The sequence below is a fragment of the Pristis pectinata genome, chromosome 18, assembly GCF_009764475.1.
Source record: "Pristis pectinata isolate sPriPec2 chromosome 18, sPriPec2.1.pri, whole genome shotgun sequence".
Taxonomy (NCBI): domain Eukaryota; kingdom Metazoa; phylum Chordata; class Chondrichthyes; order Rhinopristiformes; family Pristidae; genus Pristis; species Pristis pectinata.
Window position 1 is genome coordinate 25,908,155 of NC_067422.1, and position 24,388 is coordinate 25,932,542.

At 38.8% G+C, this 24,388-nt stretch overlaps 1 protein-coding gene across 3 annotated transcripts; it reads left to right on the forward strand.

Annotated features, from left to right (window-relative positions):
* The first annotated feature begins 549 nt into the window (after nucleotides 1-549).
* pmp22b (peripheral myelin protein 22b) lies at nucleotides 550-19,620 on the forward strand. Of its 3 annotated transcripts, none has more exons than XM_052032838.1 (5): nucleotides 550-686; nucleotides 2,201-2,302; nucleotides 2,840-2,933; nucleotides 7,167-7,307; nucleotides 16,431-19,483. In XM_052032838.1, the coding sequence occupies exons 2-5, from the start codon at nucleotides 2,225-2,227 to the stop codon at nucleotides 16,595-16,597; spliced, it is 480 nt and encodes a 159-aa protein (XP_051888798.1). In that variant the 5' UTR covers nucleotides 550-686; nucleotides 2,201-2,224; the 3' UTR covers nucleotides 16,598-19,483. The 3 variants fall into 3 exon arrangements, with proteins under 3 accessions (XP_051888798.1, XP_051888799.1, XP_051888800.1); XM_052032839.1 differs by lacking the exon at nucleotides 550-686 and adding an exon at nucleotides 1,525-1,543; XM_052032840.1 differs by lacking the exon at nucleotides 550-686 and having other exon boundaries at nucleotides 2,124-2,302; nucleotides 16,431-19,620.
* The last annotated feature ends 4,768 nt before the right edge of the window (nucleotides 19,621-24,388 follow it).

Sequence of the window (24,388 nt, forward strand, 5' to 3'; positions counted from 1 at the left end):
CGCCGACAGCGTTCCTGTGAGCAGAGCTGATGGAAACCATGAGGTCGGACGGGATCCTCCCTCACCAACTCACCGCAAAATACCCATTATAAATTAACAATTTTATTGCATTCATTCATAAATTTCGAAGCTTTTTTTTGCTTTATTCTGAAGCAGATAGAAGTCGTTAATTAAATCACCAGACTCACAAAAATGCGCAACAATAAATAATACTAAGTGTGGGTGCTGAATGCCGAAATGCGGCAACATGTTATACAGTACACTTTCTGGGTCTAACTCACAGCAAAGACGTGCGCCGTTGTGCGCGCTCCTTGCGTTGACTTTGCAAAGCTGGCTAAAATTGGCAGCAGCAACTCTGGCATTTCCTGTTTGTAGTTTGTTTGTGAGTGCCCCAACCGTGGCTGGGACGGTTGCCTGCCACCTCTCGCTTGACAGGAGAGCAGCGCGGCCGATGACGGGTGATCCCCGGTAGCCGGTGTCCGGCCCCCCTCCCGCACGCTGCCGGGGATTGGAAACTGGCAGCAGACACACCCCAGGCGCCGTGCGTAACCAGGGCGTTGGTCCTTACTAAAGGGGGCACTTTTTAGCTTCAAGTTTCTTTGACGGGACTTTGCTGTTAACGTTGAGGTCTCTCTCTCTCTCTTTCACACACACACAGAGCTCGATTATTAAGGATCTGCTACAGAGTAAGTTGGATCTCTGCTCTTTTCTCGGTGGAAACAACTAAAGATTTTTCTTCTTAATTGAATGCATTCAACTGTGTTCTTACAACTCTTGGAAAGTAAGTTTGACAAGATCGTCTGGGACACCCAAACACTTTCTGAAAGTTGTTGGTAACACACCTGCTATTTCCAGCCGATCTGCTGTTTTTATAATGCGTCTCATGAAGTAAAATAACACTTTTACTTTCTCGACTCCGAGAAAAGCCAAGAAAGTTAGTGCGAGCTTTTAATTATAGCCGCGCTTTTAATAGTCATGGTGCAGAGCGCGGCGGGTGTGCAGGAGCGGCCGTCTGAGCGAAAGCAATCTTCTTGCACCATTTTAATTTTTGATTTATAAGCATTCTTGTCCATCTGCTTCTGCAACAAATATGAATGCATTACTGGCTAACTCAAAGACGTCACTGTGTCACCCCACGAGTGGAATTTGAAACACCTTCCCAGATGTTGTTGGGTTTTGCCACATGTTGCAATTTGTTTATTTAACGAATTGGTTGCTGGCTCCATGCCATATATCGATTATTGATTGTAAAACGCCGTTGGAGTTAGTGGGGTGGGTGGGTAGGGGGTTGGTGGCAGCAGGTTAATGTTTCTGTTGAGACTGCTGCCTTAGTACTTGGTTATGATCACCCGCGCTTGCATATTTTAATCTACACTGAATGTTGGGTGTCAAAAATTGACTTGTTCTCTGACTGAATGGCGCCTTTGTGAGGAGCGCACTGGGTTTGGGACTAAGAAAAACACGGCCCCTGAAGCTGGCACAGCCGAGATCTCTTTCCCAACGGCTATATTTTTTCTGTTTCGTTCACTCTGAGAGCCATCAGGTTGCTTAGCAGGCTCATGGTTAATTATTGGGAGGGTTAGTGTAACCATGACTGGTGGTTTATTTTGTTGTTGTTGAAATGAATGGATCAAACGGCCGATATTGCAATTTCTGTGACCAAATTGCAAAAAGGGACATTATCTTTATCTTGGTGATTCCAGCTCGCTGCATGTTTAGAAATTAGCTGTTTGTTGAACCTGGATTTGCATTTAGAGGAATATAATGCTCTGAAATATTGCAAGTAACAAGGAGAAAATATGTAGCATTCTAATGCATGTTTTTAATTTTAAAAAATATTTGACCTTTGTTGCCTTGGAAAACTGTATCCAGCACCTCGTGTTGGGTAGGTTTCTAATATTCTTAGATAAGAACAACATAACCATAGCCGATGCAAACTTTCGTCGTAGGTGAACATTTTTAAGCATAAAGATTAAACGGTTTAAACGGTGCAAGTGAATGTGGTTTATTCCCGATCTAACGGTGCCCGCCATGGGACCAGGGGCGTCCTCTATCGGACATTCCGTATCCTGCCTTACTGACACGCCCTGGTTTTAATAAGATCACTGCAGTGGGAAGAAAGCGCTAGAGATCGTCGCAGCTCTTTCCAGACAGTTCACAGGCAACTCACCCCCATCTTTCTCGGTTCCCTCCATTTCAGTTTTCAACTTGAAAAAACATCAAAATGATCGTGTTGTTGGCGGGTATCATTGTGCTTCATCTGACCGTACTGGTTTTGCTGCTTATTTCTACTATTGTTAATGTAAGTACAGCTGAAATTTTCTCTGGGTTTAGGCTGACAGATGTACGTTGTAAAAGTACACTTCGTGTCCCCTTCGCTCTCCTCAAGATTATTTAGAATTATTTTTAAGGCTTAAAAGTCATGCACAAGGTCAGATTTAGTCATCGATCAACCTCGGAATATATTGATTTTCAAAGCAATTGAAAGTTTGGTATATTTTCGTTAAAGATTATTTTTTATTCGTTTCAGAAACTTAATGCCCACAGGGGTTGTTCACAATTTCTAAGTAGAGATAATATTGTAGAGTTACATAGATCCCTTATTGCAGTAAAGTATTTGCGTGGTTTTTAATGAATGTGGTGCCATTTTAGTTTAAAGGGCGTTCTGAGTTACGAAACCTAATGCATTTTTAATTAAATTAAGATTTCCATTTGCTGATTTCAGACTGTTCAAAAATTATATCTGTATAGACCCTAAATTTTTGGTTAACTTGGCTTGAGTTTCATCTTCTGCAGAAGACATGTTTGATCTAGTGTGATGTTTGTTTTCTTTGTACAGTCCTGGTGGTATTACAGCGAATACAATAGTTTAGATATTTGGCAGAATTGCACATGGCTTGAGTCCTGGAACTGCCTGCCATACACTACGAACGGTGAGTGTGTTCCCCTCCTTCCAACCCAATGTAAACTTCAGAATCTGCTCGTCTAGAGCAAAGACAAGTCGCATAACTTGAAGCAAACTTAGTCTCTCGGGGATCGTTTGTGTTTAACGTTTGCTGATGGAAAAGAAACGGGGTAAAACACCGCTCAGTTGAAACCAAGTAAACTTGCAGCTCGCCTTGGACAGTGTTTTAAGGTGGAGAGATCATGTGGGCGCGGTCCTGCGAGGTCGTGAAGTCTGGGGGCGCCTAGCGGTCGAGCTACGAAAGTGCGTTGAAATGGTCCCATGTGAGAATCTTGGCAACGCCTGGTGCTGCAGAGTCAGCACTTTGCAGTAAGGGGCTGGGCTGGGATTAGGCAGCAGCAGCGCAACGTAGGCAGAAATCTCATTCATTCAAATCCACTCAGTTCCAATTAATTTTTCTTTCTAGCACGTTGCTTCTATTCTCTCGCCTTTCGCCCTTGGCAATATGACATGATACTCCTGAGCCAGGCTTTTGGCTGCTCGAATTTAACTGCGCAACAAATAATTAATTAATTTAATGCCAGTCGATTCTATTGGTTAAAATCTTTTCCCGAGTTCCTTTTTATGCAAGATAAATTTGAAAAATATTAAGGCATTTGTGTGACTAATTCTTGCAATTGGAACAAACTTTTCTTACTGAATATTATAGTGGTTTAGTGTTTTTAAAGCTTGATTTGCTGGGGAGGGTAGAAACAGTTCAGTGTTGAATTTAACCATACTGCTCGTAATTTGATTGATAGATGCAAATAATTCTTTGAGACTGATCAAATAAGAAGGGTGAACTTACTGATATCTATAAATTGCATCACAAGAACATTTTTGTTTTAGTGATGCTGTCTCAGTCATTTATGGGAGCTTGGCATGTACAAAATGACAATTTCTCTACAACAATGACCACACTTCAGAAATATTTCATTAGTTGTTAAGTCAAATCCTTTTTAATACTGCTTGGCAGAAAACACAGAAGGGTCACTTTAGGGCCATTTTGATTTCTATGCCATTCCAACAGATTATGGTCACTTTAATGCAATCACCTTTGGAACTGGAAATCCCCAATATCAAACCACTTCATCAATTTGTTTTCAACTTGTTAAGAAAATTGTTATATTACTTAGTTATGGTTAATAATTGTGAATATAGAGTATTATACCACACCTGCATGAAATGAAACTCAAAACATCATTGCAAACAAAATGATTGTGATCAATTTTATTTCCAAAATGTCCTTGCAGTGAAATTAGGTGTGGAGTACTATTGTGCTTCTATTCATTTCACAGTTCACTGTGAGCATTATAATTTGAAAATTCAGTCTGCAACAAGTAGAGTTGAAAAACAACATATAATTAGGACTTCAATTAATTTCACGACATCAAAAGGCCTCTGTTTTGAGAATAAAAAATGCAGTGTGGTTGGTGGCAAACAGAGGGATGCCAAGCAGCTGCAGTCATAATGTAGTCTCAGAAACAAATATACATAATATTCCTTCAACATTCAGAACAAGAGTGATCCAGTCTGTTTAAAATAAAACAACTTGAGCTGACTAAAATGGGAATCAATATTTTTGCTTTTTGTATTCAGTAAGTTGCTAAATCCATTTACTCCAACATTAATAGTCCCAGTAATAATACTGGCATTTGTCACCACTTTTAAGCAAAGCATATTGTGTTTATCATTTGAGTTACACAGCAAAAACATTTTAAAAAATCAAAAATGATAAGTTCTGCTAACATTCTACTAGTTTTTTTTAAATAGCCTTTTCTTGACAACTTGATGTCCGTGAAAACTGGTTAAAAACCCCAATCCTGCAGACTGGTTAAGATTTGCCTCATTTTCTTTGTAGTTGTGAAGAAATAATAGATTGACACTTAAGTATCCAAAGTTTTTAGTGCAGCAGGTACATTGTTACACATACTCTGCTACAAGCTTAACATGGATAATTACCCCAGCAGTTTTGGTGCTAATTTGTTGCTTAATGTCACTTGCTGCAGGTAGCATTCCGTCATCTGCCTCCTCCTCATTTGGATGTCAGAAGCTCTGCATATTATGCTGCCGAATGGGTGGGAGGCAGAGTGACTGCGCCAGCCGTTGTAGGAGTTAGACTGGCATCATCGGAGGTGGAAATGAGAATCTGCTGTGACCTTTAGAGATGTTTTTGTAACGGGTTTGGAATACCAAATGTCCATATAAACAAGAGAATGAGATAAAAGCTGTCATTGCTGAGAAAGAAAACGCCAGCTCATGTTTTGTTTGGAAACTCTTCACCAGAACATTAACCTTCCCTTACAAAGGCAAGTGGGCTTCCTGCTGTCTCCAATATTCAATGATCTTACTTCCTACAAACCACTGCTCCCTGTGTATCTGAGACTTTGAACACACTGCCTCCTTCAGGAAATGATTGTTGCTGGCCTTGGTTTCTGAATTCCAAGCTCTAATTTGCAATTCATGATCATCTTTCTGAGCCACTGTTGCAAAATGCCAGCAAAGTAGGGTGACAATTAATGCTTTGACTAAGAACAGGATAAACTCCATCAGTTATTCAGTCTGGGCACCTTTTTGTATAAATTATTGCTGTTTTGATAAGTATTAAGCGTTAGTAGAACTTTTTTGATGTTTTTGTTGTGTAACTCAAATGATAAACACAATATGCTGAGCAATTGGCTAAATAGTACCTGTATATTTCTGACAGTGTGATGTCATTTTGCTAAATGTATTTAAATTCTGCCATATCAGCCAACAAACTTGAGCTAAAGGACAATCAAGGACATATGCATAGCATTACGTTTTTGTAAAATATAGTGCTGTCATACTTGGAACCTTAATCCAATGTCTGAAATCTCACCCTCCAATAAACTGAAAGAACTTGGAGCAATTTTTTCTTCTCAACACTGGACAAGTACCACCTTTACACAATGACATTGCTCTTGCCCCCCTGAGTTAGAAGGTCATGGGTTCAAGCCTAACCCTAGAGACATTTGTGCATAATCCAGGCTGGTATGGTAATGTAAAAGATGTTGAAGGTGGAGTCATTGACCCTGTTTGCCTATTCCATCTGATGTAAAAGGTCCTACAGAACTAATCAAAGAAGATAACGATAGTTCTCCTTATGTCCTAGCCAACATCTATTCTTCAATCACCTTGTGTAGAATTTCTGTATCCTACATAGAACAGGAAGAGGGCCTTTGGCCCATGATGTTGTGCTGAACTAATTAAGCTAATGGCACCTAATTAAACTAATCCTTTCTGCCTGCACATGGTCCATATCCCTCCTTTCTCTGCTATCCAAGAACCTCTTAAACACCTCTTTCATGTTTGCCTCCTCCACCATCACCCCTGGCAGCACATCTCAGGCACCATCTTCCCCATTGGTGTTTATGGAATATTGCTATCTGTAAATTGGCTGCAATATTTCCCCACGCTTGAGAATAATTCAGTAATTGTGGAATCTAGAGGTCATGAAAAGGAAAATAAAAATCCAAGATTGTTGTAGATGGGGGCATGCCCTTGTGGTAAACAGTTTACAGCTGAAGTTGACAGTGGTGCTGATGGCCTACGTTCCTTCAATGCCCTGTTTTGGAGAACTGAGCAAGCTTTTGAGCAGGGAATTGAAGTAGGAAGCTAGTAACTATTAATGTAAACACGTGACATTTCCACCTTGTCCGCATCCACAGTAAGTGTAGCCCGAGGTTTCGATCCCAAGGAAACCTCCAGAAAAACAGAAATAATGGGAAAGAAGCAGTTATTTTTTGTTCCACAAGATCAATTAGTACCTGTTGGCACTGATGTGGATTTCATACCCTTTATGCTAAGTTTGTTCTTCCTCAAAAGACAGTGGAAGCTGAGTTGTAGAATATTTTTAGGCAGAGTTAGATAGACTTCCTGATAAGCAAGGTGGTAAAATGTTAGTGGTGGTGGCAACGTGGAGGTCACGGTCAGGTCTGCTCTGATCTTGTTGAATGATGGAGCAGACTCAAGGGGCTGAGGGCCCTATTCCTGCTTTGAATTTGGGTGTCACTTCAAGTCTCAATTTTGCGATAGTCCAGTGCAATACTGCAGCCTCCAATAGATATTTATCTTTCTGTTTAAACTGATGATTTTGTTTACTACAACATTTGTAGAATTGTAAGGGAGTGAAATTATTAGGAATTTACAAATGGATTTTGTGATACCATGTAACACTTTTCCTTTTGGCCTGTATTTTCAGAATGGCTGCAGGCTGTTCAGGCAATGATGATTCTGTCAGTCATCTTCAGCTTCCTCTCGGTGATTTTGTTTTTCTGCCAGCTATTTGCACTTCAGAAAGGAGGTCGGTTTTACATCACTGGAGTCTTTCAGCTACTTGCAGGTAAGTTGAAAGATTTACCATCTACATTTTCACCATGTCCATGTAACAATGTAAAGCAGCTACTTCCTAATTTTGTTGTTGGAGGAATTTTTTTCATTGCATTAAATTGCTCTACAGTAATGAGCATGGTCTCTGAGTTAATGGGTTGTACATTGTGAAGAATGATATGCACAAATCACTTGCCTGGCATTCCAGATACATTATCCCTGCCTTCCACTTTGCTAAACATTGACTCATGGTAATTGTAACTTGTTTCCTCCTTTGATGAAACTCCCTGAATAATTTGGGTGATGTAGGGACGCTGCCACAGCTCTGCTTTGTGCTCTGGCCAAAAGGTGCGAGGTTGCCTTCAACGATTGTGTGCCAGAACTGGTTCTGCTGGAATATCTTTAAAGGTGGAGGACTTGACAATCTAGCTGCAGTGCACAGTTCTACAACAGGTGAAAAACACCAGCTTGTCCATCGAGCCTGCCCTGTAATAAAACTGAGCGTTACCCACCACTGGCATCCATTGCATTTCCTGGGGGAGCAGAAACATCTCGCAGAGATGATCAAAACAAGAGCCTGAGGCCGAAGCTGGGAATTCGTTCAAGTGCTTTGAATGCTTGCAGCTGGACCTCTGGATATTTAAATACCTACAAGCTTAGTTAACTAGCACACATCCACTGCTGTCTAAATTATGTGAGTTTAGAAATTCATTTGCGCAGCGCATAATGGGTTTGAGTGGCAGTCTTCCGCCTGTGTGATGTCTACATACAGTGCTTGCTGGAGTGAGGTCACCTGCCCTGGAACTTTGGACCTTTGAAATGTGACAAGGAAATGGCTTAGAGTGTGGACAGGAAAACAGCCACAGACAGAAGGAAGCACCCCTTAGAGAGATGGGCCTTACCTGACCATCATTTTGGTGTACGCTATGGAAAGCTAACACGGGTTCAGCTCCACTGCTTTGACAAGCAAGGGTTCTTTGAACTTTGCTGGTGAGATCTTCCAATTATGGCTCTTAGACCATTTCGATCTTCTCTTTGGATGTGCACCTCTCTATCAAGATGTCAAGCCAAGCATTGGAGAAACAGGATACCTGCGTCCACATCCTTCCTCGAATTCTTACGTTGGATCACACACAAACACCCGGTTACTTTCACCAATGGTTGCAGTTGAGAACCTCCATTTTATCCAGCAGTTAAGTTAGTGCTGTGCATGTCACTCTTCAAACTGCAAGCAGTTAAAGTGGAACCGTGCAAAGAGCCTATGAATGGCATCACTTACATGCATTATGCCTTGAAAATCATTTCTCAGAATCTTTGGTAAAAACAGGAGCGGGTTCCCTTTACAGCACCATTTTAGTTGTGGTGCAAGTGCTGCGCAGTTTCTAGCCCTTACCTCTCCATATTGTTCAGTGCCTATTTTAGAAAATTGCCACAGTAACAAGCTTCCCTTGATAGATTGTGTTTGATATGAAGGCAATAATAATTGTTTTCCTTGTATATTTTCACACCTGTTTCCTCTGAGCTCTCAGTAATAATAGTGCAGAAATTTTGGATTGGCCTGATCCTAGAAATTACTAATGTCAAACAAGAAAGCTGTCTTTGTCTGATGAGTAAAACTTGTGTCCGACAGCTTTAATTGATGAATGTTATTTCCTTTACATTTTAAAGATTTCCAGGAATCGCCCAACAATAAACTAAAAATTAATTATCTTGTGCCTGGTGTTATGTGATCTGGAAATGGCATGATTGATAGCTGAGATGTAATGTAGAATATGAGTGCAGAGCAGATTCCTGAAGTTTTAGATCCCAGAATAGTGCAAGTGCTTTGGTCGGGCACAAGCTCAACATAGTTATTCATATTTTTGTGTTCTAGAGCAACAAATATATAGGAACTCAGCTGTACTTTGCAGTAACTAGCCCCAGACCAACTTATTTTGAAACTGAGATTTTTTTTAATTCGCTGTGCTGTGGAATATGTGTGCGTGCATGGGTGGGCACAGCTGCCTGTGTGGAGGGGTGGGATGGGGAGGGATCGAGAAATAGACTGCGATTCTGAAAAGGTCTCGTGCTGTAAATTTTAATAATTGAAGAAGCATCCTTAAATATCACACAGTTTGCTTTTATTTTGAAATGAGAAATATTGCAATGAAGTTCAAGTTTGTAGTTGTGGAGATCTGAAGGTGGAGGTATTTGAATATGCAAAGAATGTGCTATGAATAGAATTACCATTAGTTGGCTGGCATGCAAGATTCTTTTTAAACTGTAAGTATATTGACCTAGTTTTAGCAGAATGGCTATTGGCTAGGCTTAAACAAAAGCAGATATGCTGGAATATCTCAGCTGGTCAAGCAGCAACTGTGGAAAGAGAGACCAGTTAATGCTTCAGGTTGAAGACCCTTCATTAGAACTGAAAAAGAGAGAAAGCAAGTTAGACTGAGCAACAGAGATGATCAGGGAGGGCAATGGATGGAACAAAGAGAATATCCATAAGAGGGTGAAATTATGGACTGCCATTGAATGGACAGTTAAGCTCCCATTGACTTGGCTTGTTATGATAAGAATGTTGCAACAGAAGTTTAGTCATCAATAAAGGACAAGTGTAAAGGTATTTCTAATGTTATAAACTTAAACAGATTAAATGAAAGATCACATTGATCTAAATATTGTTGTTATTTCAGTAGATTTGTTGAACACTTGCATCTGGCAATTTATTTTTAAATAGGTCTGCCATGCTAAATAGCAAAAAGGTCAGCAAGAATGGCTTTAATTAGGCTGGATTCTGCTAGAAGAGAATTTGACCTTATCTGAATGGTATGCAATCCTGTGATACATAACACGAGTATATATGGCTGTCCTTTTATTATGGAACTCGTGAGAATGAGTTGGATCAGGTGCTTTCAGAAATGCTCAAACCAGTTGACAATTTTCTTTAAATCATTTTTCCCTGCAAATCATTAACCCATCCTTGAAGCATAGACATCATTATTGAAAACAACAGACTAGAAGTGGAAGATCTTCTTAGGCAGTCCCTCGGGATTGAGGATGATTTGCTTCGACTACAGGTTTGTGGTTCTGAGGCGGTTGATGAAGCCATTGTACAAACAGCAGTCTCTTCCACAGATGGGGTAGGGAATGCTTAACATAGTGGATACTTTGCTAAATGGTCGATGACTTTTACAAGGCTTCTTTATGCTGCTAGTGTGTAGCCTCAAGGTACTGAATGCTATCCTGAATGGCCCCCCTCCACTTTGGGTGATTATGGGCTGGAGGTTCCCAGCAGTTGGTAGAGATATTGCATTTTTCAAGGAGGCTTTAATCACATCCTTGAATGATTTTCTCTGTACATCTGGTAGTCTCATCTGGGACGGTGCTCATAATAGAGTGTCTGTTTCAGGAGTTCATGTCAGGCATGTGAATAATGTGGCCTACCCAACAGAGCTGACCGATAGTAACCAAGCCCCCCCCCCCCCAAAAAGAATTTTGCCAAACCATCAGTGGTTGTCAAATATTAATAGAAGCTAATGAACTTAATTCTGTAGTTCAATAAAGACATGTTAATATGTGGCAAGAGTTTACTCCTAGTGTCAAGACCATGTTCACAAAAAAAAAACAAACAGATGAAGATATGGATTCTGAAGTCTCCAAAAACAAGCATAAGACTGCTTTCAAATACAAGAATCGTAGCGTTGGCAGAGTGAGTTGAAAGTAGTGATGTGGGAAAAGCCAGTCTCCAAAGAAAAATCAGAAGTTCAAGCATTGTGAATCTTCATACACAATAAACAAGCACACAAGAAAATAGGAGCAGGAGTAGGCCATCAGTCCCTTCTAACCTGCCCTGCCATTTAATATGATCATGGCTAATCTATGCTGGCCTCAACTCCTCTTTTGTGCCATTTTTCCATACCTCTCTATTCCTCAATCTATCAAATATTTATCCAGCTTCACTTTAAATACTTCTAGTGATCCAGCTTCCACCACCAGCTGGGGCAGAGAATGCCAGAGATTCACCACCCTCTGCAAGAAGAAATTTTTATGTACCTCAGTTTCAGATAACCAGCCCCTTATGTTGTAGTTGTTTCCCCTTGTTTGAGACTCCCAGTAGTGAAAACATCTCAACAACTACTCTGTCAAGCTCCCTTAGGATCTTATATATTTGAATAAGGTCACTCCTCATTGTTCTGAACTCCAAGGAATACAGGCCCAAACTATTTAGTTTCTCTTAGTAGAATGACTCTCTCATTCTAGGAATTAGCCTGGCGAATCTTCTTTGTACAGCCTCCAGTGTTACCATGTCTTGGGTAAGGGGACTAAAGCTGTGTGCAGTATTCCTCACCAACACCCTTTATAATTGCAACTAAACTTCCCTATCTTTAAACTCCAACCCCTTTTGCAGTGAAGGCTAAAATTCCTCTCACCTTCCTAACTACTTGTTGGACCAGCTGGGTTTGTGTGATTCATGCACGAAAACACTTAGATCCCTCTCTGCTGCACTCATTTGATGGATAGATAAACATGATGTATTGAACAAATCAAAAGATGCAGAAATCAAATACACCATCATGAAGGTTTAAAAATCATTGATAATGATTTCAAAATTCAACTTCTTTCAAACAATTTTATTATGCTAGCTCTGTGCCAGTAAAATGGTACAGATTCATTGCAGCTGAATGATCAAGGTCCAATGGCACCAGATATGAGATGTAACTCCTATCAGAAGGATTCAGTTTGCCGTTGCTAGGCATAAATGTTTACTTTTTCTCCTTGTCCTTAAACTCCAATTTACCAAGTTTTGAAGGGGATGATTTCTTACCTTCCAATGGATTAGTATTGTCATTGTCATTTCTTAATTTGTCATTGTACTGTTGCAACAACACAATGAGATTATGATGGCACTCCCTTGCCTAATAAAAACCAAAACAGTAAATTGATAAGAGCAATTATAACTATAAAATAAAACAAACATACTTACACAAATATAACGTATAAAAAAATAAAAAGGTAGTGTGCAAATGAACCGTGATAACAATAATAAAGATAATCAGCGGCATATCAATATCAGTATATTAATTAACACCACGATGAGTCCATCCAGTAAAGGGGGTAAGATATAGTATGTGTATGTATGTATGTATAGGAGGTGTCAGTCCATGTTCAACAATTTAACAGCTTTGGGGGAAAAAAGCTGTGTTTCACTCTTGTAGTGTGTGCATGTATTGTCCTGTATCTCCTACCAGAGGGAAGTAGTTTAAAAAGGTAGTGAGCAGGATGAGCTGGTTCTCGAATGATGTTTAAAGCCCTGCTCCGACATCGAGCCTGATAGATGTCCTCCATTGCTGGTAGCCCTGCTCCGACATCGAGCCTGATAGATGTCCTCCATCGCTGGTAACTGAGTCCCAATGATATTTTGGACCGTCTTGATGGCCCTCTGCAGAGCCTTCTGCTCCTTCCTAGTGCAGCTGGCATATCAAGCAGTAATGCTGTATGTCAGGATGCTCTCCACCACACACCGGTAGAAGTTCACCAGAATGTTCTGAGACAGTCTGGCTCTCCTCAATTTCCTTAAAATATGGAGGTGTTGCTGTGCCTTCCTAATGACAGCTGAGGTGTGTATTGCCCAGGAAAAGTCCTCAGTGACGTATACCCCCAGGAATTTAAAACTGGAGACTCTCTCCACAGCCTTGCCACCAATGAACACATGTGCATGCAGAATTGACACAGACCTGTGGACTTCTGTATTTATAATTTTTACCGCATTAGTTAAGAATAATCGAATGAAAGAAATCATCAGTTTCAATTATATATTTTGCAACCTGGATTCAAATTATTTGAATAGTGAAGTGATGTTTACTTTAGTTATTGCAGTGAAAGGAGTTGAATTATTTTTAAAAAGACTGAATGGCATAGGGTCTTGGTCAACACCTTTCATTATGGTTTCAATCTCAGAGATGCAATAACTGGGTGATAGGCTTCAATTGGTTGAATTGTATCTGAAGATAAAACTTGATGATCCTTGCTTTTAAGAATGACCCCTTCATATCAGCGGTGTCGTTTGCAGACTTAAAAACCTCTGGAGAATTTGCTTCTTTAAATTGTGAATTGATCCTGTGAAGCAAGGTTCCAACATACTGGAATTTCAGCATTACCTCAGCAACGTGTTATGAAAGACAGGTGTTATTACATTTAAGTAACTGATATATGTGCATTTTTAAATGCAGCATTTATCCTGTAAAGGTGCTGAATGTTGGTTTTGCAACAACCTTCATAGCATTTAGCTTCTGGTGTTTTTGAGACCTTAAGCATATCTTGTTCATGCACTCAAGACACTACATCTTCTGTTGTCGCTAGTAACGCAAGCAAATAGGAAGATAATAACCAACAGCAGCAAAATGTGCACCGTTGATCCCATCCCAAGTTGGAACTCTAAATTAAGTTATAGTGCATGAAGTTCAGCAACAAATTCTGGGAAATAATGTGAGAAACAATCATTGTAACTGAGAATAAAACAATTTCAATGATGGAGTTTTCTTTTGTTATGGAACTGTAAAGACTTAGTTGAACAGAAAACTGAATGCTGTACAGATTTAGCATGCTGCTTTTGTTAAAGGTTTCTTCCTGAGTGATTGACAGCATCTGTGGGTGGTTGATTTCAATTGGTTGAATTATGTTTGAACATGATAATATATGCTTTTAATAAAAAAAAATTCCCTGATGTTGGCAGTGCTATTGTGCGTCTACCTCTCAGGCTTGCATAGAAATAAATACTCGCCTTGCTTGTGGCAGTGCACACAGCTTCAATTTTCATTTCTATTCAGTGGGTTTGGATAACAACAATAACAACGTGTCATTTGTAACATGGTAAGATGCCCAGGGAATTTCACAGGAACATCGTCAAAGAACATAATGCAGCCTGAAAAAGGAGTTTCTAGGTCATGGATAATATGAAGATTCTAACAAATAAAATATGTTCCATTTATAATCTAATTTACCCTCCACCAAATTATCAAAACAAACTTCATTCATTGTGTGGGAAACACATAGGAACAAGAGAGAGAAACAATAAAATACTAAATGAATACTTCTGTGTCTGTTCCAGAATCAAAACAGTGGTACACTTATTAATTCATTCTTTGCCTCCCAATTATCCACTTAAGGGTGTACATGTTTAAACTAAATAAACTAAAATCTGAGCATTGCTTTAGGTTTAAGGTATTCTGGAAACTCAGTACTTTACAATGGTTCCATTCCCAATTTGGTAGAAGCAAAATTGTTCCCAATCATGGTGGATATGTCAGAGGTTGAATTGCATAAAATCTCTGGCAAGCCCCTCACTGGACCCATTGGAATCTGCAAAGTAAAGTTAACATCTTTGAGGGAACAGGTAGCGTAGAATGGGAACCTGTAAAATTGCTAGTTTATCTTTGGAATATTGGCTGATTGAATCAGAACCAGCCATAACTCCACACCTTGAAGTGACCTTTTTAATACGATTGGTAGCCATTATACATTGCATTGTATATTTTGTTACGTCAGAGTTAAGTCTCTGTTAATGCTTTGGGTCCTGAATTTTCACAAGATTTGCCTTTTGGAGATTTTCCAAGAAACCACAGTGTATTTTCTGAAGATTTGTGAATAAAGGACTTGTGTCATGATAAGGTGTCCATTCTTGCCAGGTGCAAGGCTGCTTATGAGGAACATTTCTGGAGTTGATCATAACTTTTCTTTAGGACTGACTTGATTGTTTTATGGACCTGATGGAATATGATAGATTTTATTTGAGGTTACAGAGCCCATTGCTATATTTAGTCTGTAACACCATTCCCAGCCATGCTGCCTCCAATTTACATCGATAGCTACAGCAATAATCTCATCTTCCCTAGATCATATGCCTTCATAGATTTTCTCCAGCAGGTTAAAATGTTCATGTTTAGCCTGTCTGAGAAGCATTTTGTCTGTACAATGCAAACAAGACACCTCAAGCAATTTCTAAATCCACTTTAATGCCGCATTGATATTTAACTTTTTCTGGAGGGGCAACATTGTGGAACTGTGTTGGGGGGTCCCTTCATCAGAGAGCCTGACTTATTGTCATTGGAGTAAATTTAGGCCCTGACTCAGATTAACACTAACTTCTTATTTAGTGCAAAGTGTTAAGAGTAATTTTAACCGAAACCATTCATTGGTGAAACGGGCAAAATCAGCTTCCATGCTAGTTTTACACATCATTCAGTTTTATCTACTTGAAGTCATGGCTTCATAGCATGGAAACAGGTCCTCTGCCCCTCTGACTTTGCACCACTCATCAAACACCTATTTTCTCTAAAATAACAGCACAAAAATACTCAAAACACACAGCAGGTCAGGCAGCTTTAATGGTTTCTCTTTTCCATGAAATGAGAAACCATTAATGTTTCAGGTCTCTGATTTTATATCAGAATTGGTAAGGAGAGATAACAAGTTAGATTTATGTAACAGAGAAGTTAAGGGATGGTTGAATAAAGGGAATATCTTTGATAGGGTGAGACCAGATGACTAAATGTGGCTGTTAAATTGCTACTGGAATAACATTAAGCTTCATTGTCTGTGTAATGGTTAGGCTATGGGACATGCCCAGCAGGCTAGACCATACAATGATACCCATTTACACCAATCCCATTTTATTCTCCCCATGTTCCCATCAACTCTTCCTCACTTCCTACCCCTCGCCTATACATGAGGGTCAATTAATCAACCAACCAGCATGTCTTTAGGTGTGGGAGCAAATCAGTGCATGTGGAGGAAACACATGACAATTTACAAACTCCACAAAGACGGCACTGGAGGTCAGCGTTGAACCTGGGTTGTTGGAACTGTGAGGTATCAGTGCCAAGTCGATATTTGGACCAGATTGTAAAACTGGCATTTTTCCTGGATTGGGTTACAATTGCAATGTTTGCCAGAATTCAGCAGTTTCTAGTCTGTCTACAAACCCAAACTTTGGTTGTTGAATCCAATGAGCTTCTTGTCGTATCCTACCTACTTTGAGAGAATTAATATGCTTATATTGTGTTATCAAGTGTTATTCAGTTTTAATCCCAAGATTAAAAATAACTTTGCAAAATAAATCAGGCTGTAAACAAAACTCTCTGTTATTTTGCAGGCATTTGTGTGATGAGTGGAGCTGCGATATATACGGTGCAGTACCCGCACATTCACGGAGAACGCTATGATGGGAACTATGGATTTTCCTACATTTTGGCATGGATTGCTTTTCCCCTGGCCTTGTGCAGTGGAATCATCTATGTCATTCTAAGAAAGCGCGAATGAGCTACGATAGATCACCGCAATCCGTATGATGCCATCTTTAGAGGAATAAAAGAAACATTACTGTTTTAATTTGAAGATGTATATAGTATCTATGGTTTAAAACCTATTTATAACACTTTTTACATATATGTACATAGTATTGTTTGCTTTTTTGACAGAAGCCGTGTTTTGCAAGCTAATTAAGTGCCTACAGAACATTCATTTTTAACAGTTTACGATTAAAAAAATATTTTGCTGAAGCCAAATTCTGCAACAAAACTTTATTTTAAATAGAATATGTTAACCAAAGCGCATGTAAAATTATAGCTAGTAAGCTGTTTTTTAATAAAAAAAGTGCAGCTTGTATAAATAATTGCTAATAGCTGACAAGTTTGAATAGTTTACTCATGTAGATATAAAACTTAAAATTTTCAATGGTGCTACATATTTACCATTCCTTGTCATAACCTATAGCCATCTCACTGGAGAATTACTATTCACAAGAAGGTAAAATAAATGCTTTAATTCTACAGGATTTACTTTGTCTAAATATTTCTCTATGGAAGGAGTTTTTTCTCTAGCATTAATGTGAAGGTTTGAAAGTTAATGCAAGCTAGGGGCAGCATTATTAGGACAGGTGTGAGGGGTGATTTGAATGCTCACCATGAGATACTGTCTGCAGCTTAATGAGGCTTCAATTGTGAGGGATGATTTGAATGCTCACTTTTAGATACTGTCTATAGCTCAACGAGGCTTCAGATGCACGTCAAATTTTGTAATGCAGTCTTTGCTGCAGCCAGTCACTATTCTTCTGTTTGATTTGTGGTCTTTCCTGATTCACATCTGTTCTGTCTCCTTCCTGGGTCTCATTAACAGCGATCTGAAATTTCCCGTGTTGGGTCTCATTTATTGCAGTGTGAAAGTATAATGCTTCAAGTGCAGCTATTAGCAGTCGCTGTTTCTTTGCTGTGTGAAGTCTAGAGAACTTTCCTAATGTGCAAAATTTCAAACAGCATGTAATACTGACAGTATCCGCAACAGTTTTGTTTCCTTGGTGGAAGTAATGAGCAGTGGACAGCAGCAAATCAGTGTGCTGGGTGCATGATATCACCACCACACTGCAGCCTGTCCAAACAACAGCAGTCAAAGCCAGTGTACCAGAACCAGTCTCTTATATTCCTCTTCAGTTCCTAAATGCAGAGGCATTGCCCTTCTGTATTGTCAAAAGTTACTCATTTTCATTATACTATAGCTGAAGGTATCAGAAAACTAGTACAGATAGGCTTTGTTCTTTAAATGTTCAAAGAATGTTATAAATGTATTGAAAATCTTAGTATGCCACACTAAATGCAAATATATTGTCTGGAATTAACATGAACTACAGTTTGCTGGAAGTATGAAACAAAATGCTAATATTTCACTGTATTGACAAGTGTTCTGCTACTGAACAGTGACACAAGTTATGCAAATGCAAAAGGGGACCACAAATAGAAAACTGTAGTGAATATAAATGGGAAATAAAAGTATGGGAGGTTGGAATAGAACTTATTGCATGCTAGGAGAGGCAAAAATGAGTATTTTGGATCATAAGCATCCTTTTAAAAGGTCTTGAAAAGGTAACATTCTACCATCCTTTAGTAAGAATGAGTTGATAGAAAACAACATTGTCTAAATTCACCCACTATACTTTGTTTGTATGATCATCTTCCTAAGTGCGGGCTCCAGATCAATGTCTAAATTTTAATGTCTTCATACGTTGGTCATTGAGCTGCATATATTGCAGTTAGCTTTTTCTGTGAAGCTGATGTGAGTTCACTGACCTTATTTTGCTTCTTTTGAAATAACCATTAGCATTGCCCTTCAGGAACTGAAACAGCTTCACATCTTAAAAATAGCTTTTTTTCATGGTGATGTGACAAAATTAGAAACGGCATAGGATTTGACTATTTTATCAGTGCTCTAAAATTGCTATTGACTTTGCAACACTTAAAATAAAATGATATGTGGCCTTTTGTTGAGGTTGTGGGGATGTTCAATGTGAAATGATATGTTAGCTTTTCTGTTTTAAAGCTGCAGGACCTCAAAGTGGCAATGGTCATTTATATCAATAACCGGCATCTTAAGAAGGGGAAATTCAAACTGAAGCCTATAACAATTCTCTGAAAGAAACCTATATTTAACAATGGGAAGGACACCTCATTTTGGATGTTCTATGTATATACCAACACTACATTACCCACACACAGCCTTTCTACTTCAGATAGGCATACCTGCATGAACTCCAGGTATCATAACATCAGTATGTCATTGAAAATACAGTTATGACTGGATTGCAGCAATGGAATCTTGAAAAGTTGAACTTGAAAAGTGCAAATGCTTTTTTTCCCTATTTTCTCCATTGAAGCTTAAAAAGGCATGAGGTTTAATAGGCTGGAGCTTACTCTAATATGGTTGAGTACTTCTCCAAATTACTGAATTTAGGTAAGAATGTTCAACTCCAAATGGCTGAATGCTTTTCTTGATGGCTGGGTAATATTACTGGTTGCTGTGAGATCATTTGTGGGTCACTGCAGCTTTAAGCAGGGTATTTATTATTGTACAACGCCAGAGAAAATTCTACTTGTCAGTGTGGTTCATGACCACAGTCCTACACCAAAGTTAACCACTGTTTGAAGGAATTAGGGGGAATAAACAAAACTCTGGCACTTCTCAAAATAAAAAGGAAATTATGTACTTGTGGCTGTACAGTTCTTTGATGTAATGAAAAGCAAATAGTTTGCTAAATTTATTATCCCTTTGAAATCTGTTCTTGTTTACATAGTGCAGTATAATGAAATATGACATAGTTCTTATCCTGTGTGCACAGATCCCCTGCAGAATTCCTTGTGCAACTTCAGTAAAGTTTGGTGGTGCGGTGGGGGGGGGGGGGGGGAATTGTTTTTGATGTTTGCTAACAGAAAATGCCTTATTGCATATAAGTGCAGTCATATGTGTTTGATGTACTTGAATAATGATGAAAATAAATAATACTGGCTTATCTGTGCAACAAATTGTCCTTTGTTTCTCTGTCATCAAGTATTATGAGGTGTTCAAGATGTCAAAATAATAATTTGTACATTTCCTTTGGTCTGTTTTATCCTTTCAGCTTGGATTCTTGTTAGTTCTCAAATGCCCTCAGGTAAAAAGATGTGATAGTGAAACCCTCTGGTGTCCCAGACCTCTGCCATTGATATTTGTGGCCAGCTCTTGCAACCCTTCATATTTGGGCAGCGTCAATTGTTTTCCATAATCATGGTGCATTGGAGCTTTATATTTAGTGCACATCTGAAATAAAATTACACTTTCCTCATTGAAATACAACTTTAGAATTGTGGGTGCATTCTAAATTGCTCTGATTCTGATTTTAGTTACCTTCATGAAGAGACAAATGAGAACAGCCTTCCATCTGATCCATGCTAATTCAATGTAAGCCCAAAGAACACCATGTCTTCTGACTAGACACAGTGGAAGCTTCCAGTCTTAACACTGAATTCAGCAGTTTTGGCTAATGAGCCTTTCCAGCCTTGAATCTCACACCTTTAGTTTTTCTTCTCTCTCCCCTTCTGCTATTTACATTCCCTGTGACACACCTTTAGTTACTCAATTATCTTTACTGCTTTCTTTTAGTGGACAGCGCCACTACTTGTGTCATTGATTCTCTACTGGTTTCTACCCTTTAAAGTCAAGTTGAGTTTATTGTCATATGCACAAGTGTGTTGAGGTACAGGTACAATGAAAAATTTGCAGTAGCATCACAGGCACATAGATTCAGACAACACAGAACATAAGTTATACATGAATAATGTAGGACAGTGAAGAAAAAGATGCTGCAAAACAAGGCATTAGAGAAAAACAACATTCAGGTCTGAGGTAGGATTAGGGTTGTACAGGTCGGTTCAAGACCTGATGGTTATAGAAAAGTAGCTGTTCCTGAACCTGGTGGTGTGGGACTTCAGGCTCCTGTAACTCCTGCCTGAAGGTAGCAGCGAGAAGAAGGCATGACCTGGATGGTGGGTATCCTTGATGATATATGCCGCCATCTTTTTCGTTGTCTCTGCCTCCCCCCTCCACTCCCCCCTCCCTCGACTCAACTGCCCTCTGCAATTTTAAACTTATTATTAAAGTCTGTCATGCAGAGATGTAAATAGGAGGAGGAAAATGGGTTTTAAAAAAAGCTAGTTGAACAAGTGATCGTTCACTTGTTGCTAGTCCATAACTTTTCTGGATTGAACAGTTTTTGCCATTTTCTTTATTAAGTAATGCTTTTACTACTGAAAGATAAAGTTGAAGAGAGTAGAGTGAAAAATGGTGATGACAGAGGATCACATTTTAAGGTTCCAATCAAGAGGGTTATTGCCTTTTTATGGCTTATTCCAGCTTTCTGTAATGCCCCCTCCCATTAGTCATTCCAAGGTGTAGATGATTTCACTTGCCCATCCCATGTGTTTCACCATGCTATATCTTTAATCCACACCAGATCGGTTATCCTGAACCATTCTATCATACTACCTTTCACAGCAAGTCAGCAGCCTTGATTTTCAATGGATTTTCATACTCCTGAGTTAATCTCTGGTGGCCTAATATGGGCTGAAAGACACAATATAACCTGTTTAACAGTTCACTGCAAATGATGATCAATAAAGAGGGTAATGATGGTTTTGAGAAGTTTCTACCAATTCCTGGACTCTGAATAGTCTAACGGAGAATTTAACAATCTTGCTATTCATTGATGTGGAGGTTCCAGACCAGAATGATCAAGCTGAACACCAATTGTTGCCATATATATGACTATTTGCAATTTGTGAAGAAATGATCTGTCATTACCTCAAAAGAAATATTGGATGCAATCAATAAGAATGTAAAAAGGGATTTAAGTTTTGTCAAATAATGATGGGTAACAATGTGCAGCACTGCAATATTAGCATGCAAAATACTTCCAGATCACATCTGAAGCTTCTGGTAAGCAGCCAAGCCGAGCTTCACTGTTAAGGTTAATGAAACTGAGCAGCAATTATTTTCCTCCCCTGGCACTTGTGAGCTGTCACTTGAGGTAAAGCAGAGGCAAAGTCGATCCTGCTGAAAGTATGAGCGTATAAATTTGGAGCAAGTGAAGGCCACTTAGCCCTTCAAATTGCTCTGCAGTTAATAAGGTTGTAGCTGATCTTATTGTAACCTCAACTCTGCATTCCTGTCCACCTGTAGCAATGTTTCAACCCCTTGTTTATCAAGTACCTATCTAATTCTGCCTAGCTGTGTTATTCCTCAGCTGCCAAAGCATAGGTTTGCAGTTAATGTGAATGATCATTTCAAGTCAAGTCGAGTTTATCATCATGTGCCCAAGTAAGGTGAGGTACCGGTATAATGAAAAACTTGCCCGCAGCAGCTTCACAGGCATGAAGGTACAGATAACATACAGAATATAAATTATACATAAATTATACAAGACAGTAAAGATAGAGGGAAAAAAAAGATTATGCAAAACAAGACCTTAGTGCAAAAAACAACTCAAAGATACAAATGAAGACAAATTCATGTTAGTGCAAGAGGTGGTCTGGAGTGTTCTATTGCTGAGATAGGATTAGGGTTGTGCAGGTCGATTCCTGAACCTGATGGTGTGGGACTTTAGACTTACGTACCTCCTGCCTGATGGTTGCAGTGAAGGCATGTGAACAAACAGGCATTTGGAATTCAAAATTATTAATTTTAATTCCTCTGGAAATCATGCATTTGAAATTTAAAATTAATTTACTAACTTTTGAAATCAGATTCTATTTGGATTTTTCCTTTTAAGATTAACCAATAAAATTAATTTAAACAAAATAGCTTAAGTATGATATTTATGGTATAAGTCACGACTCAGTAAAAAAATTCGACCTTCTCAGTTAAAGTTTGTAGAAATTATTTCAATTCTGACTCCAGAGCCTAGAGCACAGAATTTAGCCTGAGATTCCAATGCAATGCTGTTGGAGTGCTTCAGTGTCAGAGGCAAAAATAAAACAAAAACAGATGCTGGAAATCTCAAATAAAGTTCTTCAAAACTTTCTGAAGTTTACACCAAAGTGTCATAATTTGCCAGTTCTCTATGACACTGCAGTGCAATTTTTTGTGTCAAGTGCTTTGTTTTCATAAAATACATAAATGCCAATACTGTTCATAATTTATATTAATAATTTCAACTGGAATCCGAAAAACAATTTCTAAGTTTATAAAGAAGGCCATATGAAAGCAGGTCAGTTAACATTCAGATAAGAAAAGTAAAGAGTACAGGACTGTCTGGGTTATGGAAGATCTGACTGATGCAAATCCTACTTTACACAAGTTCTGCCATAAATTTTTAGAGTTTTTCAAGAAAGGAAAGTTAGTTACAGAAATGCAAATATGTTCAGGACTCATGGAATAGGGGTATCAGCTAATTAATTCAAAAGACAGTCTTCAAACAAAAACTGTTCACATGTAACCTCCCCATAGTAATCAAGCAGACACCATTGCCAGTTCAGAGTAGAAGGCCACTTAAGAGACTTGCTTTGGAAACTGACAAGGGAATCTCTTCTCTTGTAAAGTACTTTATCAGTGTAACATCCATTAATACTTTAAGGCCATTGAAACTAGCCTTTGGATGTGGGACATTCTGATTTTGTACCATTTTAACTATATAGGGGAAGACAATAAATAAATGTTCATGTCAATCAATCCTCATTGAAATTGTTTCTGACATATAGAAAAAAAACAGGTTTATGGATAGTTCTCAAGAACAGAACCCTAAAGTAACCTGGGGACTGTCTGTACTTCAATAATCTAAATGAGGTAGAAAAATAAATGGATCTATGTACAAATCACTGGATGCTGTGGAACAGGTTATTAAGCCAATAGAAAATATGAACCATGCACTGGTGTTTATGTCTAGAGGGCTAGGATTGAAAAATAAAGATGCTATTCGTACTTTGTATGGAACCTTGGTTAGATCACTCTTATATTACTGCATACAGTTCTGGTTGCTTTACTTTAAAAATACATATGGAAGCACCACTCGAGGTGCAAAGAGGATTTACAAAGATGTTTACAGAAATCCAAAGACAGGCGTAAGAGGAAAGAAAAAAACTGACAGGGGCTCTTGAAAAGACAGTTGAGAAGTGACCTAATCGAGGGCTTTAAAAATTAGGAAAGATTTTCTTAGAGTAAACACAGATAGAATAGTTCCACGTGATCAGGATGAGAACTGAGAGCCTTCAATACACAATAGACACAGGTAAATCAAATAGAACATGCAGATGGAAGATCCTTTCACAGTTATCTTCTACTCTGCTACTTGTTCCCAATGTTCATACATCTACTTTGTTGCACCTGATAAAATGCTTTTTGGAAACATAGATGCATAACATCTACTACATTGTCTTTATCTACTCCCTTGCCCTGTTAATGGTTAAATGAGAATGGGTGAGAATATGGAGTGATAGAATTGAAGAGTATAGAGACACTTAAGCATATGAATGAGAGGGCAGTGAGAGGTTATGCAGATAGAGTTAGATGAAGAAAAATGGAGGAGTGTCATGTGAAGCCCAAACATCAGCATGGATTGTGCTTTGTATTATATGAAGTTCACTGCCATCCTTTCAATAATACTATCCAGTTAGCTTTTCCCCTTTCAAAATAAATCTAGAATCTGTGGACCTTCTGTAGCTTGTTCAGTTTCTCTGGGTGTGGTCAGCCAGTAATTTAACTCAGAGAAACAGAAAATAGAAAATTACTTTGGTCATTTCTTAGAATTTATACATG

What these genes read in the sequence shown, in the direction of transcription:
- pmp22b (XM_052032838.1), top strand. Translation starts at nt 2,225, where the DNA reads ATGATCGTGTTGTTGGCGGGTATCATTGTGCTTCATCTGACCGTACTG. An exon ending in TTATTTCTACTATTGTTAAT is followed by an intron (nt 2,303 to 2,839) that starts GTAAGTACAGCT and finishes TTCTTTGTACAG; the next exon opens with TCCTGGTGGTATTACAGCGA. An exon ending in CCTGCCATACACTACGAACG is followed by an intron (nt 2,934 to 7,166) that starts GTGAGTGTGTTC and finishes CTGTATTTTCAG; the next exon opens with AATGGCTGCAGGCTGTTCAG.